The following is a 13,378-nucleotide window of genomic DNA, read 5'->3' as shown; positions in this document are numbered from 1 at the left end:
AGATACAAATTCAGCGGAGAATTAAAGATGAACTCCAAGCATTTCACTTGCAAACAGTTTGGAAGGCTTAAAGAGAATGTACAACATTTGCTCTTGCTGCAATTTTCAGAAATAAATGGAATTGGAGGATTAGTATGTTATAGCAAATATTGTTCAAATTGACTTGCTTCACGTTTTCGGTTCGGAAATGCTGGAAAATCGAAGAAAACCAACCATGTTCTTGTAGTCTGGTTCCCTGAACCCACTTAAGATAAAACGGAGCAATTTATAGACTTTGAGGTGATGTCAGAGAATCAGTCTAGCAGGCTTGTACCCCTTCACAGGTGTGTAATCTGTTTTTTTTTAAAGCCAGTTTTCCCCCAACGCTGGTCGGCCGACCAGCGTTGGAAAAATTCAAGTTTTCTTGAAAATGTCAGCACACCCGGAGCACGATTTTACAGGATGCTTTGGAATGTTATTCCCTTACAATCCAGTAATAGATATTTCGTGATAATTTGATCTTTTTTTTTTTTTTGACGGTATGCCAATGTTGTATCTTCCCTTAAATTGACCCATAAAGCGGTCTTTGAATGGGTCGTAAGTGTTTCTTATAGGCCCGAAACCAATAATAACAAATATATATATACATGTTTGGACATTTCCCTCAATAAAAAAGAAAAACATGCCACCACCAAACATTTTAATCTTCCCGGCCACAACTGTTCACACTTAAATAATTATCATCGCTATTGATCAGATTACTTTCCAGTCTACATCTCTCCGCAGACTCACTGAATCCAACTGGATGAAAAAACACTTTCGAACCAGCTGGACTCAACATCAAACAATAAAGTCCCCACCAGTCCAGCCCCCTTCTTGTACTTCTCACATTCCCACTTGTCCCCCTTTATTCGGACTAAATAGGCGCCTTGTCCCGCACCTGTTCACTAAGTGCTGCCCAGTGTACCTATTATGTTCTATTCCCTATTGTCCCTCTATTACGTCACCAGCTTTTTACCAGAGTGGTGTCCGAACACACGCCAACACGCTTCTCTTACCTGGTAAGATTTCTCCCCTGCTTTTACTAATTATTTGACTTGATTTTGCCGTTCTCATGCTTGATGTGATGTTTTTTTGTTTCATTTACCTGATTACCTTTTGCCCTTAAAGTTTTTCTTATGCTGTCTTTTCGGTTTTTGTTACTCTCGGGTCTGACGAAGGGAAGTAATACTTCTCGAAACGTTACCAATAAATCAACACAGCGATACGCAATGTTCTTGTTAGGGTGTCCTCTTCTTTTTCTACTATATATACATGTATACTAATTCTGAAAACGTAAAGGACTATTATTAGGTGCAGCCTTGATCTTAAGACACGTGTCATTATTCTGTACGTTAATTGACGAAAGACTTGACTACATACCAAATATTTAGATAGCAAGCAAAAAGAAATAATGACCTACCAGCAACCGTTAATTTGGTAATTAAAATTTACTTGAATGACAAAACGAAACAATTTTGGCAACTTTGAAATATGCTGGTACGAGTTCTGATGAACAGTACACTCGAGTTTGTTGATTGCAGACTAAAGCTTCGTATATGGCGGAAATGAGTGATATGGATAATTATGTCCTCACAACTACACGTGGGAATATATGCAGTCACTTGAAATACAAAGTTTGCAATAAACCTATTTGATATTCACAATGAACGAACATGAGACAAATCATTTGTGCACAAACGCATGGGGTTGAGAACCAGTTGAAACTGTCCCTTGATTCCTCCGGATTATAATATTTTTCAGAATTAAATATGTATTCCACGTACTATTTCGAGTTTGACCCGAAAAATAGAGTTCTTTATTAGCAATCTAAAAAATAATCACTTTTGAATGAGGTACCGAACGAAAAAAAATCCACCTACGCTTATAGTTATTGAATTATTTCTTTACAGAGTTTGAATGATTGGCTGCCAGACAATACTTAATTCCGCTCGACAATAATTATAAAAGCCCTTTTCAGAGGGTTAGACTCACAAAATGGGAATAAAGTGGTTTCCTCTCTGAAAAAAATGGAATTGTCGTTAGGAGAAAATAAATGTATTGTTTTTACAGCACGGGATATACATCTTTAAGAGTACTTATTTTTCTTTTACATGTTGTCGCCTTGTGATTTGAAAGAGAATTACAATTTGTTTTTAAAAGGCCTGATAAGAATGAAGACAGTTTGGGAATCCATTTATACCACTTAAAGAACCTGGAAATGGAAGAGCCAACACCGGCCAATTAGAATAGAGATTTCCAGCGCTTTCATCCAATATTGACCAATCACATTCGTTTCTCTGGGCCTTGTCACTGGTATCTTGAAAACAATTCCAATGGTGTTTCTCCTTTTTTTTCTAAAGCTTAAAAACCCTGATTTTATTTTCAAGTTTCACTTCTTATATTCCTTGCATTATTAAGCGAATTGGAAATCAATTAGTTTGGAAAAATACTGACGAAAAAAAGTTCAAAATTTGATTAGTTCACTGCCCCCATAGGTTTGTGTGTATAAAAATCATTGATCATCCTTACCCAGACGGGGCCAGACTACAATGTGAGTTAGGAACAAAAATGTTTATTTATAGAATATGTGACGTCATGCAACCCAATCAGTTTAATCATCTTTTGCATGTTATTTATCTCACAGTATGTCACTTCGATGCTTTTAAACCATTCATTTTTTAAGAGATACATACATGCGGTGCAGAAGAGAACCATTTGCTGAAAGTTGGCATCACGTGACCACAACATCCAATCTTGTAAACAAATGTCACATGATCTATACAACAGATGCAATGCTCCTCCCCTTAAAGGGCAATGAAGTGTGTGTTTTTTTCTGAGCAACACATTTTGTGCAACTTTCTACTCCTCTTACAGCCATATTGCTAACCGCAAAGCGTCGCCGTTGTTAGGCAAAACTAATCCGATTACGTACTTAGACGCTATAACGGAGCAGTGAAATTCATGCACCCCAGAAACATGGCATTTTGAACGTTGTGTTTCTCAGAAAATATGCTCGGTATGATTGAAATGTTACATTCTAACTGAAGAAGAAATTCTAAACTTCATGTCAGTGAAAAAAATCGCCGTCATCGATGCCGAAAAACTCAATACTGGTTACTGTCAAAGCTGTCCTTCAAGTCTGGAAGAAATCGTTCGGAATCTTCCCCAAGTGTATGTATTTATCCCAATTTCTAGGAATTTATCCCAGTTGTTATTTCACGAGTAGTTTGAACACTTATATCATCTCAGTATATTCCAAATTTCAGCTTAATCTGTTGTTGCGAAGGCTAGTGTTACAACGTGAACAATCTCCATGGAAAGTTTCAAACTCATTCAAAGAAAATCAAACAATTATTTGCCGACCCAACCCATGTGCATTGTTCAGCAAAGCGCCGTAGGCGCTACGGCTGACCGATTTCGGCCCAGCACACTAAGTTGACGGGCATATTGGCATATTCATTAGCGTCACTCGGCGTGACATGGCGTGGGTCTTGGTATCGACCAATGGAAGCCGGCAAAAAGGGTGATATTTGTTAATTAACAACTCGTGAAGGAGGCTTTTATCTAATTGTTTACTGCACACAGTAATGGATAGGAACCTCATTAATATTCGTGAGGCTTGAAAAGGTTGATCAATATTGCGCACGCCAGTGTTATAATTTTCAAAATTGTACGTAGTGAGGCTTATTTTTCCGATTTCAAAGAAAAGTAATGAACATATCACAACGACTTTTAGCACATACATTTTACTTGGATCATTATCTGATTATAGGGGAAATATATCCTGAAAGTTGCATGAAGCTACGGTCTTCCAAACTGGAGAAATTCGCAACCATATGGCTTAAATGTATGAAAACTATATGAAATCCCTCCTGGTTAATTTTACTGAAAAGTGTACTTCTTTAAACATTAAAACATCGCACGTGCCCTTAAATCCAGAAAAGCTGTAGTAAATTGGTCTACGCATGAACATTTGCATAGGAACCAATTAAATCCACGTCCCATCATACTTAGATACGAATAAAATGGATTGAAAAGACCGATATCTGGAACGTGCATAATGTATTTCTCTTTTAAACCCTCCATTAAAGGTGGACTTTAAAAATCACAAACATCTGTTCTGGACGTGTACACAATCCGAGCACACATCTATAAGCAGTAGACAACTGCACTGACAAAGTCTGGAGATTCTCTTAATAGATTTTTTTATTGGTATCTCTGATACACAATTTAATTCGTGTGTTGTCAACATTAACATATTAATTCTTCATTAAAGTCCAGTTTGGAAAACAATATTGTGATTGGGATCAATGTTATTATGCAAATATTTATAATTATGCAAATGTATCAATTTTTAAGGCTGTAACGGTTCAATCAGCAAATAGCTTTGGTTTCTGAAAAGGAATTATTTGAAATGGAGCATTCATATATGAACTTTTTCTTGCCTTCCATTAATTTCAAGGCATAAACAAAACAGTAGCAATAAAGTTTTCAATAATTACATGTACTTGCTGACAGCAACAACTGCACAAACTGTCATACACAATGAAAATGGACATGTACCATACACAACAAGGTCCACATGTATAGTTTTGGCGAGACATTGCTGTATCGCCCACACATTTTGCCATTGCAAAATATACAGTATTTTACAGCGTATATTTAGGCCAAAACATAATGTCATTTTCAATTATTTTCTTTATGTTAGGCCAAAAAAAAAAAAATATTCGGTCTCTGGTCAGACCAAAGTTCCGGAATTGACGCGGCCACGCGGCTGTTTTTTTTCTTTCTTCAAGCTTAGATTGTACAGACAAGGTGGGGTACTATTTTGCTTTTTTGGTGTCCTCGTGTACATTGGTGTCCTCCATAATTTGCCTTGGTGCTTTCGATCATTTGCCTTGGTGCAATTTCCCATTCCTTGGTGCTCTTTGGTAAAAAAAATTGAGGAGGTGCGGAAATAGAGGGCGCTGTTGGAGCTACCGTGGGACATTTTGGAAAAAAAAAAGATCGACGCGCGCGCTGACCAAAGACCGACTTATTTTTTTTTTGGCCTTATAGTCGATAATTTGTTTGACAATTGATTCAAGTTATTGTACATATAGGTCCTATTTCAGCCCTAATGCAAATCTGGGCCATTTGGGTCCCTCGTTCCAGAAATACAATCAATTAAGTGAAAGGGTGCACATTTTACTTGGGCCACTCTCACCTGGACATACTGGATCTGGGTTAAGCATTGAATAGGCATTGAAGTTGGTGACATCACAGGTGAGAGTGGCCCAAGTAAAATTTAAATTCACATGTATTTATTTATTTTTGAGTGGGATATACCCCTGCATTTTGCTATTGCAAAAATTAAACCATTTTGAACCATTTTCTAAAGCACCTTTGTCAAGTTTAGTTATTAATATTAAGAATATTATTACAAGTTCGTGTATACATACATGTACACATTTCTTTGCACTTTTCCCAAATTAAAAATAATGAAATAATAAAATCAATCAAAAAAACATTCAAAAGTTAGGACACTCTGATGAACATTAGAAGTCAAAACTGAGGTTATTTTGTAAAATATCTCATAAGTTACTGTACTTTTAAAACATCAAATCTGATTCAAAACCTAAATGAACTTTTGACAATAACCCATCCAATGCTTTAATACTCCTGAAAGAGTCATAAAGGTATTTGTTAAATATCACCCCAAAAAAGAAGAAAAGTCGGTCAGTTCGACTGAAGAAAAAAAATAACACATAAAGCACACAGTCCTTTCAAAATGCTGCTATGCAGCACTTAATGCCGTTTCATAACTTAAAATCAGTTCAACACAAACTGAGTTGAGTCACTACATAAATATATATAACAAAAGCAGTAAAAGAACTACATTATAATAAATAATGATAGGAATAAAGATGCACCTCAAAACTCAGAAATTCCATTAGAACATGGAAAGTACATGTATCGTTGCATCAGTGCAACAAGGTCGTAACTCCATTCTGCAACAAAGTCGTATCTCGCGCGAATACGCTCCGTGCAACAAGGTCGTATCTCGACGTCCACTGACTTTGCGTGTACATCCGGGGTATTTTAAGCGAGATACAACCTTTTGATATTCTGAAACTCGTGTTTCACGTACGGCTCATTTATAGAAGATACGACCTTGTTGCACGGACACGACAGTATCATCTACTGGGCCCAATTTCACAGCGCCGCTTAACAGCCCATTTTTGTGCTTACCAAGCCTCCATCTATTTCTTAAAGACTGTAAGCAGTAAGCAAGGCAAAAGCATGATTAACCTCAGAGTAACAAGTTGCTAAAATCAGTGACCTTACAATAGAAATGTTAGCAAAACCATGCCATGAAATAGTGTTTAAGCAGCAGCATGATTTTCTGCTATAAGCACAACTTTTCTGCTGACTGTTAAGTAGCGCTATGAAATTTGGCCTTACTGTGGCTGGTATTGTGACAGGACTTCTGATTTACTTTTGACCAGACTTGTGATGGACACGACTAATGTGTTGACTCTGGAACCCTGGTTTTCAAATTTATACAAAAAGGGATAACTCTTTACTGTGGGACATTCCCATTGTTTCAAGTTTTGAGACACTCCTTATGCAGTCTTCTTTTACTTTGAAATGAGCGGGCTTGTTACAATCCCTGGCATTGCCTGCCGTGGAACCAGCAAGCAAGCAATGATGTACAACACGCCAAAGATCAAGTTCAACTTGGCAGTCCGCTGGGGGAGTTTGCCCATCTCCCCTCTCCGGAAATCCTTCTCCAGGCTGAAGGCCATGGGCAGGGTGAGAAAGGGCAGGAGATACGCCAGGGAGAAGTTCACCCCCAGGATGGCGAACACGATATAGGGCACGAACATGAGTAAGGTGTATAGAATGTAGGAACCCGTTTTGCCCAGGCACATGGCTATGGTGACGATACCGGCCTTCCGGTCCGATACCATGTCCCTGGTGTTGTTACTGTGCAAAATGGCCTCCGTGTTCATGGCCAGGGGGATGGCGTACAGTAAAGGGAAGAGCTGCAGGGTCCCGCTCTGGGAGGTGTATGCGAACATGACGGTCAGCGGTCCGAAGGTGAACATGATGACCAAATCGCCCAGGGCTAGGTACTTCAGCCCGATCCCGCCAGTGTACAGGAAAGAGCTGGATAAACCACCGAAGTACAACAGCGCAATGTGCTCTAGTCTGGCCGGTGAGAAGAAATACAAGACCGCTAAGGCCAGGCAGCCGATTATGTACAACACCTGGCCGAAGGTTGCGACGTTGTCGGGAGAGAGAATGCCGTCCACCAAAGTCCTATCGTCGCTCTTTTTGCTGTCGATTCCTTTCAAGTAATCGTAGTACGTGTTGACCAGGTTCCCGGCGCCGTGCACCGACAACGTGGCTACCAAAGCTGCCAGGAACACCACAAGGTTTGCCGGGCTCAGGCTGAGCTCAGAGTGGGATTTGAGGGCCAGCGCAGTGCCCAAGATGACAGGGTTGATCGAGGCGCCGAACGACCATGGACGCAGCGCAATCAGGTAGGATCGGACTTGGGTCCTTAGACTGTGCTTGACAACTGTTCGGTCCTCCGGCTCCGGAACTGTTGTTATGCTCATTGCAGAGCCGTTGCTTATGCTCTTGTGATTCTCCATTTCGAAGATCTGAAACAAAATTGAGCAATCAAGTTATATCAAGTTTCATCTAATGTGATAGGCATTAGAGTTGGAGTTACTCAAGGCAGTCAAGCTACTGGCTAAAGACAGTTGAGTTACTGTACAGATGAAATACATGTACAAATTACAATACAATATTTCCAGGATCTACAAACAGGAAAACACACTTTTAATAACAATACACTTCAAAGTTCATAACTCCAACACGACACGTGGAAGTACAAATTGACAAATTAAAAAAGTCATGATCATGCACGTGTACCGATGGTCCTCATTACCTGATCTCAGAAATCTGATGATAATTTCTAGAAAACGGCCAAAGTTTTACTGCTGATTTGCACCACGGTGGCAGCTTAAAATTTACCCAAACGGAAAACTACAAGCATAGGATAAGTGTAAAGAAAATCCAATTTACATCTCACTGATGATGACCACACCATCTGCAACCTGATGTAATCTAAACACGTTATGACAATTTATATATACCGGCTGGGCGGTCTAATAATAATTTCACACGTAATGTGCGGGACTAGCGCTTGTGCTGTTTGCTACGCCCGTCCCATTTTCAGATATTGCCCATTTGAAGTTGGGCAGGCGTTTTGAGGACACCGGCTAGACTGGTTTCCAGGCTAGAGTCGGAAAAGAAATAGAAAATTGCTGCTAATACAAATTACAATTACAAAGATCCCGACGGAGCCTTTGCTCGCCCCCCCCCCCCCCCCCCCCCGCCCTGCAAACAGGACGCTGGGATAATGCTCTGATGAGCTTCACAGAATCTTGTGAAGGAAGTGGCCTGTGACCTATGTATAAAGCACTGGCTGCAACTGTTCAAGACCGCAGTTAGACAATGTGCGCAAATGCTATCCGAAAACTTCCCATAGAATTGCGCACATTCCATACCGGATGTGATTTCTGTTTCATTGCGGACCATGTGGACAAAATTTTGAGCGTCGCATAGTGCAATCCGACCGTTCATGATTCGAAACGGAGCCTGAGCGAGTGACGGGAATTGTAAATTTACAACACAGATATGTTTTCCCAAATGTATGTTTTACAGAATTTCGTACTTTATCACGCTTTTCAACGAGAAAAAAAAATCTCTAAACTGGAATAAAAGAGTAATGAATCAGTCCTTACGGCCGTTTCAAACCTTGCAGAGTCATGACCTTGATGACGCGCAGGTCACTGGTCACGCAAAATCCAACCAATCAGAGCGTGAATTCATCAGAGTATCCCAGCGCCCTGTTTGCAGGGCGGGGGGCACGAGTGAAGACGGAGCCAGCATAGGCAACGACGGTGCTCGGTCAAACCTTGCAATTCATAAATTATAATTTATATACATGTTCACGTGTAGAAAGAGCTACACGTGTAGAAAGAGTATAAAGAGAAAAGTAAAATGTTACAGGATTGTAGGGCGACCTACAATCTTGTAACCTTGATTCAAGTCGCCTGGCGGGGAGGGGGGGGGGGGGTTCTTACCATTTTTAAGGCCATATAGATATGCTTAAAGATGATTTTGCAAAGTTTTGCTTCACGTTTTTAGTCAACAAGGGTCTAATTCGGTAATATTATGGAGAATTCACTCGAGAATCATGATTCAATGCACAAATTCTTTGTATTCAGTCGTTTTACAAGACAGCTTTTGGGAAATATAGCCTTGTTTTCTCTTCATACACGTACGTGTGGTGCCTTGGAACACAATTTATATATCACATCGAGTAGAAAAACAGAGATCACATCAGATGATAAACTTCCCGGCCCGTCTCGAGTGAAAAACTGAGCAGTATTTAATTAAAGGGCAAGCACAAAATTACAATTTATCTACATGTAGCATGAACTCGACAAATTTCACAGAGACGTTGAAAATTGTTGAAAGGGGTATTAATTACGCCCTGAAATGCGGCGCCCAATTGGGCTACAATTAAAACGCATTTTAAACGAAATGATGTTAAAACCTCCATACCAACAGCCGTTCTTTAAAAAGTCGTGTTCGTGTTATTCTTGCCAGAACGAATTTCGTGGTCCAACATTTTGACTCTCAAAATAATGGAGGAATAAAAAAAAAACACAACATAAAAATCTCGGCGACTCGGATTTCAGCATTTTCAGGACGTAATACCTCTTTAAGCCAAAATCCCAAAAGCGATTGCGCCCAACTTTAGATGGGCAGGAATCTCAAATCGGCGAGGTAAACTCGCTCTGCTGATTGCGTAATACATTTTGTATAACTCACTGATCGTCAAAATTCAGTAAATGAATCTTTACTCACGATATAGTCTAGATTATATGTAGATTTCTTATTTGCAATATTTTCTTTTGGAACCCTTTTCTTGAATGCTTATTTTCATGTCGAAACATTAAACCTTAATTATAGTGTTTGAACGAGGTTTTATTAAAGATGGCGACTTCCACGGTCAGAGAGGTTCCGCCGTTTTTGTCATTTGTTTTCTAAAGTTTCCTTGCATTTTAATCGTTAGTTCCGTGAAGCAATGTATCAGAAGCAGTAGTTCAGCTACCCTTTGTAAGAAAAATGTTATTTTTTGTCTGTTAAATTCTGCAAATTACTACTTTATCTTTAAAGTTATCGCTTCTGCTGAGACGGACTGCGAGTGGGCGGGGTCAAAGGTTAAACTGCATGAAACAATAAACACAAACAAGTTTTGCTTTGGTTGCAGGTTTAAAACGTTTATTATCATAGTCTTAGCCCACATGATATTTGGAAAGAACAGTAGTAAGTTAGTTAACATACCTACTGTTGAGTCAAGGCCATATCTCATTTTTCAGATTTGGCTATTTATACTTGCGACCAAAATATCTCCTGATCTCCCTGCCCCCCGCCCCTCCAAATGTTTACAACCACCAATGTGTGATCAGGATACATTCTTTTCTTTTTTGGATTTTTAATGAAATGATTAGTAGGCCTAGCATCTTATTGTCAGATTGTGAAGAACTTTTAGAATCTAAATAAATGGAATGGGTTTTAATTGAAATTTGGAGAAGTTGTATTTTGGGAAGAATTCCATAGTACATTTGGACATCACTAATTTTCCCCTGCATTGACCTATCACCCATCAGAAAGTGATAACATGTCCTAAAAAGTCAAATTTAGCAGGGAAAATATTGAAGAATTTACTGAGAAAACACTTGGAGTTTTTTTTCTTCAGACAAGTCTTATATTGTGCACAGAGTGTATGTCCAGGTATGAAACTGTTACTATTACATGTACTGTATTTTGAAGATTTTGAATTGATTGTTGAAGGTTTTAATGTATTTTAACTGGATTAAAAATAACTCAAAGTCTTACTGTAAGGCACATTTAATCGATTTTACTAATGTGCGATAGAAATATTATTATTAGTATTGGTATTTTCCTCAGTTTAACAGAACTTCCTGATTAAACTTGACCTAGTGACCCAGAAGTGTTGATGTCTAAATTCATTCACTTGGGTCAAATTCAAAATCTGAGCTCATTTCTGATGCTTTCTAACACCTACTGCAGTATTCGCGGAAAGATGATTGACCAGTTTGTCAGCGGCCTGAAAAGCCGCAGTGAGGAGAGGAGGACCAGGACGGCCAAGGCCCTGCAGCACTATGTCACCACCGAGCTACGGGAGGTGTCGCAGGACGAGAGGACCTCGTTCATGGACGAGCTGAATCATCACATCTTTGAGCTGGTGTCCAGTCAGGACGTGAACGAGAAGAAGGGTGGCATCATGGCAATCGGTAAAGCGGGGGGGGGGGGGGGGGGGGGGGGGGGGGGGGGGGGGGGACACAAAATCATACATCTCTCAGGATTTTATTCGTGTATGACCCTAACCCTCTTAGAAACCTTCAAAGTGCGCAAGAGGTTGTGGAGAATTTCAAGAGCGAATCGGTTAGAAAAAAAAAAAAAGCAACATAAGTTTGAGTTGTTTTATCATCATATTTGTCAGACATCCTACAGCACTTAATTTGCCAAAAATAAAACGAGGTTTTAAATCTGCAGGTTCTGGACTGCAAGTAGAAATTGATGGAACATGTACATCCTAAGTTTACTGCAAAGAGCTACACTGTAGTTTAATTTTGGAAAGCTCAGGATATTTTATAGCATGTGCTTGGAAACTAGAGTTGAAGACACTTTTGAAGATGGTTTTAGCCATGCATTCTGAGGCATGGCACCTCCAACGAGAATGGTCAAAATTGAATGCCAGATGATGCAGTGGTATAAACTACAAGCTTTTCAAACAGCCATTTAATATGGACCATGATTATAGTAAAAGATAAGATATGTTTCAAGGTCATTATATTTTCAACAGTATGTTAAATGTATCAATCTCTGAGTAGTACAGAAATGAAAAATACAACAGTAACTACCTGTACCTATTTTAGGGGGCTCCTAGAATAGAAAGTTTCGTGACAGAAATCCTCAGCAGGAAGATAGATATCCATTTAATAATTGTGGGTATGTGTGGTCTAGCGGTGGAGCACAGGATTCATGATCATGAGGTTGTGGGTTCGAACCCCACTCTGGCCATGAGTGTTGCGCCCTTGAGCAAGGCGCTTTACCTCAATTACTCCTCTCAACCCAGGTGATAAATGGGTACGGGCATTATTCAATGCTGGGAAGGTAAACGACTCGCTGTGGAGGAAGTGTGGCGATCCCCCAACACCAGCATATGAGTCTGACCCAATCGCTAATGAAAGAGAGATGGGCACTCCGTTCCTGTTAACACAGGCTCGTCCACTTTACTTTTACCTTTTAATAAGATTTTTTTCAGCAAAATTTAGATGTAACAGGCTTGAACATACGTATTTATCCCCCGACCCCCGGTTGCTTTTCATGTCTCCAGTGAGCCTGATCAGCATTGACAGCGACAACGCCCACCGCATCACCCGCTTTGCCAACTACCTGCGCACCTTGCTGCCGTCCAGCGACGTGGCGGTCATGGAGATGGCCGCTAAAGCCATCGGCCGGCTGGCCATGGCCGGCGGGACCTTCACGCCGGAGTACGTGGAGTTTGAGGTCCGCAGGGCGCTGGAGTGGCTAGGGGGAGACAGGAACGAGGGGCGCAGACACGCTGCCGTGAGTCTACATGCTTATTTGACCCTAACTCCCCAGCCTAGTTTACTAGGAACCATACCCATTCAGGCAAATTCCAACACCCACATGGGAAATTGTACACACACACTGTTGGACTTCTGGAGGTATGCCAACCCCAGTGTAAAAGACCATCAGTTTAGGGGTACTGTACCTATCCCAACAGATTTAAACACTAACCTACTGTTGGAGTTTGATTGGTTATGGTCTGAATTTCTTATATCAAGTTGTCTCGAAAATGTACCTTTCAACAGCTTTCAGGCCTCGGTTTCAGGACCACACCTACTGGCAATTGCAGACATCAGTCTGAAATCAGACTTTGTAATCTGAGAGAAAGACGTTATCAGTATTAAAAAAAATGCATTTTTTTAAAAAACCTTTCATCCAATTTCAGACTCTGTTTTTAAATGGACAATAGCATACATTAGTAACCCTAACCCCTTGGGCTCTTTTACTCGAAAGTATCCTGAATCCACCAAAATCCATCAATTTCGCCATGCGAAAAACTGTTGGTGGACTGTGACTCCATCAGAATCCACCAGTTAGGCGGGAGTAAATCTGTTGAGATCCTGAATCCGCCAAAGTCCCCCAACAGCTCAATATAGAGGTATCCTGA

General features: G+C 40.2%; 2 protein-coding genes across 3 annotated transcripts in view; one reads left to right on the top strand and one right to left on the bottom strand.

Annotated features, from left to right (window-relative positions):
- Positions 1 to 5,059: 5,059 nt before the first annotated feature.
- LOC119744855 (ubiA prenyltransferase domain-containing protein 1-like) lies at positions 5,060 to 8,233 on the bottom strand. Of its 2 annotated transcripts, none has more exons than XM_038221030.1 (2): positions 7,964 to 8,233; positions 5,060 to 7,673 (listed from the first exon to the last, which is right to left on the bottom strand). In XM_038221030.1, exon 2 carries the CDS (start codon positions 7,662 to 7,664, stop codon positions 6,642 to 6,644), a length of 1,023 nt encoding a protein of 340 aa, XP_038076958.1. In that variant the 5' UTR covers positions 7,665 to 7,673; positions 7,964 to 8,233; the 3' UTR covers positions 5,060 to 6,641. The 2 variants fall into 2 exon arrangements, with proteins under 2 accessions (XP_038076958.1, XP_038076959.1); XM_038221031.1 differs by having other exon boundaries at positions 8,101 to 8,228.
- A 1,840-nt stretch (positions 8,234 to 10,073) lies between these two features.
- The window catches only part of LOC119718889 (serine/threonine-protein kinase mTOR-like), a 63,837-nt gene continuing 60,532 nt past the window's right edge, over positions 10,074 to 13,378 (top strand). Inside the window, exons 1-3 of the mRNA XM_038188315.1 lie at positions 10,074 to 10,206; positions 11,185 to 11,408; positions 12,515 to 12,747. Coding sequence (XP_038044243.1) covers positions 11,198 to 11,408; positions 12,515 to 12,747 — 444 coding nt within the window. The 5' untranslated portion in view covers positions 10,074 to 10,206; positions 11,185 to 11,197. The remainder of the gene's footprint in view (positions 10,207 to 11,184; positions 11,409 to 12,514; positions 12,748 to 13,378) is intronic.

Source organism: Patiria miniata, unplaced genomic scaffold (assembly GCF_015706575.1).
Source record: "Patiria miniata isolate m_02_andy unplaced genomic scaffold, ASM1570657v1 HiC_scaffold_7, whole genome shotgun sequence".
In the NCBI taxonomy this organism is placed as follows: domain Eukaryota; kingdom Metazoa; phylum Echinodermata; class Asteroidea; order Valvatida; family Asterinidae; genus Patiria; species Patiria miniata.
This window is presented reverse-complemented; position numbering and strand designations above follow the sequence as displayed.